Raw genomic sequence first — 6613 nt, forward strand, 5'->3', positions numbered from 1 at the left:
AGCACTTTGGTCAACTGAGGTTGTTTATAAACTTTGACTTGACTTAGAAGTTATCATTCTTAATCCTCTCATGGGCCCTCAGTGTGTTTGCCTTTTGCAATATGATTGTCTGAAGCTTTGTTAAATTTGATCTCACAAACTCTGCTGAATCTTTGCCAACAGAGCACCACTGGAATCCCTAACCATGTTCTGTCCTCCAGAGGATATTTCTTTGACAATCCTCGGCGGTATGACAGTGATGACGACCTGGCATGGAGCATCCCCCCCCAGAATGCCTCAGCGAGGTGTGAACGTCACTGCTGCTTTTACAGGTTCACTGTCAGTGGCATTTCTGAATGCATGGAATTAAGTTAATTGGTGACTCTAAATTGGCGAACACATTACAGAGTGGGTCACCAGGTGATGTGTGTAGGTGGCTCAGTGCATTTGTTGTAGATAGTGTGTATTGTCAACTGTGTGACCTTATATGGACAGCTATGTGCCTTTCTGATTCCAATTATGTGAACTTGATTTAAGTTGTACAAGTTTCTTAAGGAGCACTGAGGATGAAACGGAGCTAACCTTAGAAAGCTTAGACAGAAGCCCTGAAGCCTCTCTCTCTCTCACAGTCTTTCTTCGGACTGCTACGACTGGGGCAGCCGCCACAGCAGCTTCACTGTGCACACCAACAACGACGAACAGCGTCTGACCACTGCCGCCGGGGAGCTCCACCCTTACCCATGACCCCTGCGGCTCACTTGTACAGCATCACTCTGTACTGTGACACTGATATCACATCGTGTTTGTTATCATCACTCACGTAAAGCTTTGTGGAGTCACTGTAGAAAATGTAGACAATAAATAAGAATGTTTGACAGGGTTCCTACTTGAATCAGTTTTTCTCAGCTCTCTGATGCTGTGAATAACACAGTTATTATTATCTGTCCTCAGGGCAGGCGCACTTTAAAATAAGTTGGTACCACCTGACTTTAAGGTTCCCCAGCTAATTTCAGAAAACAGCCCTACAATATCCAGTTTTTAGCTGTAAACAAATAATTACATTTTTTCATTATGACTTCAAACTCCATTCATTATTTGTCTGGTAACTCACCTTCAAGTTGAGTTAAGAAAGGATGTTAAAGGACTTTTTACTGACCTGATGAGAAACTGCATTCAGCACGTCACCACTGAGAGGTAAAAATACTTCTAAACGTGCATCCACAGAAGTCTTAGTCATTTAACTCACACTGTGCAGGAAGCCTGACTCAGAATGGTGTTGCTTTGAAGAGAGTGTGAACATGACGTGATGAATGTTTTAAGGAGTATTTCAATGACGATTATTCAGGTAGTGAGTTCATTTTGAAATAGTTCATCCTTTTATGAAGTCCAGCTTCTTTTCATTTAGTCATGTAAAGAGTTCCATCATGATGCTGCAGACTCAGGTCCAGCTCTCCTGCTGCAACAACACAGGTCACTCGATGACAAAGCAGAGTCAGCTGCCACGTGTAGGAAATCCATGTTGTTGTTTTGTAAAATATGGAGGCATGGAAGTGTTAAACGGGAAAGCAGTGAGGACTGAGGCATCATGTTGGTACACTCGGATTACTAACGGAGACAGAATCCTGAAGCTAAACCCAGTCTCAGTCTCTTCAACAGTATTTTATGTTTTTTATTGTAAATTTGTGAGTGAGTTTTTGGATGAAAAAAAACTAAAAGCAGTTTTTAAACAAATACAAATCAGAACCATTAGAAGAGCTGCATCAGTGATCCAGTCCCCACACACTGAATTAGTTCCACATATCAGCATAACATTAGCAATGAGAATCTCTCCAAATGTGCTGGTTAAGTGATGATGTAATAACCTGCCGGCGGTCCAAACATCTGCTTCATCTGCAGCTTTAAAGAAAAAAAAACTGCTTCAGTAAACAATTTCTCTCGAGCCAAATAAGATCTCGGTATGGACTCAAGGATTAGGACCAGGACTTCATCCACCACGCAGCAGCATACCAATTCAACCCGCATCCCACATCAGCACCAAGTTGGTAGATCAGGTGTGTTGCTGCTCAGTCAGACAGTCTGGAGGGCTCGAGGGTTAAAATGATGTTTGATGGCTGAACAAAATTTGGGATCAGTTTGGCAGTTTTCCCATTTTATAGGTTAATTTGAAACAAAACCCAAGAGCACATGTATTCCACCCAATCAGATGTCACGCCCTTAAAGATAATCATCCTCACTTCACAGTGGACCATCCTTTTGTGCACTCGGTCCACTCAAACTTTTGTTTGTGGTCTACAGCTATCTTTTGTCAGATAGGAGAGAGAAGACATTGCCAAAGCGGGCCATCTACCCACCTATAGTCAGGATAATGCCATGATTTGAAGGACCATACTGAAACACTCCTGCAGTTAAAGCTTTCAGTCATCCTGTACTTAAATAACAATCTTAAATACATCTAAATATACACTATATAGGTGGGTTGTGTGTGTGCACACAACCCACCTGAGTGCAGTGAAACTGTGTCTGTAAAATGGAGCAATGATTGTTAATTAGGTTGCTTTTAAGTGATAGACAGCAACTGTTTGTGGTCCAAAACCTGTCAATACTGCACAAGTGTTTGCCTTCTTCTCTCCCTCTCTCTGTTGATTCAAGAATTGTTTGTGTGTAATCAGGTGCCACTGTGGTGCTTTGTTTCTGAATATGAGGCAGTAAAGTGGCGCATGTGTGTGTGTGTGTGTGTCTTTGCTGACCTGAAAGAGTCAGCATTTAGAGCAGACATGGGGATAATGTGAGAGCTATTCTGACTGACTGTGTTTCATTTGTTTCCTGCACTGTTCTGAAGCCTGACCCTTCAAGGATGGAGGATGTACTGGTTTGCTTTAATACTGTACAACATCTCCATACTGTACACACTGTTCTGTCATTAAGTGACATTTTGGTGTATTCAGAGTCTTCAGTGTTGACGGTTGCTTTGGATGGTTAACTGGTTATAGGAGATATTTATGAAAGCAATAATCCTTGACAAACTCCTCCTGAAGCCTTTTTTTAAAAATTAATTTTCTGACTTTGAGAAAACTGTGAAGAAGTCAGACATTTGGGAAAGGTATCGATTTCATCCACAGCCTGTAAATATCAGACAGTCACTCTCTGTGTTTATATCCATGTCTTCAAGTCATTTCACTTTGGGGTGAGGCTTCATCACTTTCTGAATAATCAAAAGTGTAACTTTTTTTTAAATGTTTTGCCAAATATTAGATTAAAAGTTAAAAAAGTGAAAGGAAAAAACCCACATGTAACAGTCAGTGAGGACCATCAGTGGGTTCTGCTTTAAACTCTATATTTCTAACAGATTTGTTGGTTTTCCAAGTTCTTTGTACAGCTGCAGATTCTGTATTTTGTCATTGCTGAGCTTTTTGTGTTTGTGGTTTGTGATGTGAAAAAATAAAGTGATGACAAACTGTCAGTGAAGCATTCAGACAGACACGATAAATCAGTGTCATATTTTATATTACATGAAGAAAAATAAATCTGGAGCAAATAAGTAGAAAACAAAGTAGGGTGATGTTCAGAAATATTTATTCCTCTTCAAATAAATATAGTCAAGAGGTACACACAACAGATAAACATGGTGCAGCTGTGTGTGTGTGTCCGTCTGCGCTCCTTTTACAAAGTGCACAGATGTGATTTGTAAATACAGAGCATGAAATGTCAAGCTACATTTTTTGAGTCTATTTTTTGTGTCTTGTTTCCAAAATGCCAGTTTGGGTTTTAAGGCTGGCAAGTACAGGAATGCTGCAGGGCAGGCAAGGCTCACATTTCGCATTGTACACCGAGTGCTTGATATCATTTATACCCCACACCCACAGGAATAAAGAAGATGGAGTTTGGATGTAGTTCTAACAGCCACACTCTCCCTGATGGAGGCTGGAGCCACAAACTGAAACAAGTTTCTGGCAACTTTTGGAAGAAAAAAAAAAAAAAGTTCAGAGGGAATCAAACTGCCCAGCACCTCTTAACTGAGCCCCCCAGTCAGGCATCAGTGACTGTTAACTGTGAATAACAGTCACCATTTCTCTACTGAATCCTTCCCACGGTGCCACAGTGGGGGGCGTGCTCTCTGAACTCTGCAGTCCTGGGAGGTGTGAACACACCTGGTGGCCAAGGCAGGTATTACAGCACGTTTGACTTGCACAGCAGACTAAAAACAACCAACAACTGATCCGACTTCTTCAGCTGTGAATCAAGTTTACAGTTTCAGCTGTTGGTGGCTGTTTTTGTTTCACTTTAGAAAACAGCTTTATTTATAATTAGAAAGTGCAACTGAAACAATAATTGCATAAATTTTCTGTTTAAAAAAGTGTATTTTTTAAATTATCTTTAAGGTTTTTGAAAATAAATCTTGTCTTATTCATAATGGTAACATTATTTGACTCTTCATAGGTTTTTTGTAAATCAAAAAAATAAATATATTAAAGCCAACTACGAAAATCCAGGTTTACAATAATCACAAAGGACCATAAAAATTGCCAAATATCAACTGGCATTGTTTTTGGCATGTTAGAAAATGTATGTTAAAATGTTCATTCTTTTTTGGTACTGATGCTCGGGAATCCGTACACACACCTTTAATGTTTTAGAAACAAACTTCCCACCACTCTGCAGAGGATCATTCCTCTTTGGGAAGCATCAGGATGAAAACTTGTGTGTGAGCAGCTTATGGAAACCAATCAGAAAATATTAAGCCCTTAGTGTGGTGTTTTTCACTTTCTGCAGTGGCTTCACAGTAAAAGCTGCAGCTTTAATTAAGGACATCATGGCAACATCACCTGCTTTTGCAAATTCAGTGCTTATATGTTTTTGGACACATTTTTGATGATGATGTAATGGCCCCAGTCTTGTAAAAGCCAAGTAAAGGCTCTCAGTTTAACACATACTGCATACTTTTTATAACTGCAAACATACGTGACCACAGGCAGTGAAACTTATCCTTCGACTACTGATTGGATCAGGAAGTTTAAGATTCCAGATTTGCTGGATTCCAAATGTCAAATGAAAAAGGCATTAAGGAAACAGTTTTACAGTGAAGGAGCTAAAAGAAGTTGTGAGTTAGCTACTGAAGGCTAACATTGCTGATAAAATTTGCAATCAAAGAACAACAAAGACGGCATTTCAGTTGGAAACAAACAGGGTTGGAGCAAGTAAAAATGAGCTGCAACTGACCACATTTCTATGTTTACTATATTTACAAGAAGAGAAAAAAGAGAGACAGCATTAAAGACCAGGACGCAGCCTCGCCAACGCTGCACGTTCACTTTGTAGGTTCGTTTTAAACAGCCAAACTAAAAAGGCTCCTCAGCTGAAGTCTCACTGGCACTGTTCAGCATCTGTAACTATGGTAACAAAACACACTACAGTGTGCATGTCATCAAAGACTCACTAAAGTAACAGTTCAAAGTACCTCCTGCACATCTTAAACAAGCAAAAAGATAAAATAACTTTTAAATAAAGGCAACCTAAAATTCTTTGGTCCACTTCCTGCTTTTACTGCCGAGCAAATCAAACATCCAGGAAAGAGAAGAGCTGAGCGGACTGGAGTCTACTCAGACAGATGTGTTTGAGGAGCTGCAGGCAGGCGCCGCGCTCACTGCTGCTGCTGTCACACTGTGGGATTCAAAGTGTGGACTGACTACTCCCAGCTCAAACTCATCAATAAGCTAGAAACATGATATTCATGCAAATTGTGTTTTTAGAGAACTGTTAGAGCATTTTTAGAGCATTGTCATGGCAGTTTTATTTGCTTTCAGTTTATATATATATATATATATATATATATATATATATATATATATATATATATATATATATATATATATACACACACACACACACACACACACTCATTCAGTGGAACTTTTTAGATGCAGAAAAAGACCCACAAACCAGCGTGTCATCATTTACATATGTAGGTGTGTGTCCAAGGAAACACTTCCAGAGCACAATGTCCATGTTTTTCCTGTAATAACAATAATAATTTTCATTTAAGAAGATTTAGTGCTGCACAGGTGTTTCTCTTTGATGATTTCAGAAATGCTCCTCAATCCTGGAGATGTTTCTTCTCCAATAACTGGCACAAGTCTGGGCCGCTGTCGGTGCAGCAGCTCTGTGTCCTCTGCTTGTTTCATGTTGCTTACTGATCAGAGCAGCTGCGACTAAAGGAAAGTCCTTTAACCTGGTAGTTCCATCACAGTTTACAGGCAGCACATATCAGTGATAGGAGTTTAGAGTTTGTCTTCCTGTCAACAAATGTCATGTGCAGATCCACACGACAGTCTCCTACTGACACACTCTGTGTACAGCTTGTTCCTCCGGGCCACACTCAACTTCCTGCTGACACAAATACATGCAAAAATGCACTTTTTTGGTCTGATTCATTGTTTAGGACAAAGGGAAATAAGTCTGTTTTCGAGGTTTAAACTGGAGACGTGTGAGCTGTTGTAAAACACTGACCTGTAGAGCAGAAACATTAATGGGAAATATGTCAGGCTGACTCTTTTAAAGTGGACCTATCCTGCTCTCCATCATTCTCTGCTACACTGGAAGATGCCCATAGCAAACACAAAGTCAGTGTGCACCACAA

At 40.0% G+C, this 6613-nt stretch overlaps 1 protein-coding gene across 1 annotated transcript in view; it reads left to right on the plus strand.

The window, feature by feature from the left end:
- The window catches only part of gpr137bb (G protein-coupled receptor 137Bb), a 12958-nt gene extending 9603 nt beyond the window's left edge, over positions 1-3355 (plus strand). Inside the window, exons 6-7 of the mRNA XM_030724552.1 lie at positions 163-284; positions 609-3355. Coding sequence (XP_030580412.1) covers positions 163-284; positions 609-723 — 237 coding nt within the window. The 3' untranslated portion in view covers positions 724-3355. The remainder of the gene's footprint in view (positions 1-162; positions 285-608) is intronic.
- Positions 3356-6613: the final 3258 nt, after the last annotated feature.

This window comes from Archocentrus centrarchus, unplaced genomic scaffold (assembly GCF_007364275.1).
Source record: "Archocentrus centrarchus isolate MPI-CPG fArcCen1 unplaced genomic scaffold, fArcCen1 scaffold_37_ctg1, whole genome shotgun sequence".
In the NCBI taxonomy this organism is placed as follows: domain Eukaryota; kingdom Metazoa; phylum Chordata; class Actinopteri; order Cichliformes; family Cichlidae; genus Archocentrus; species Archocentrus centrarchus.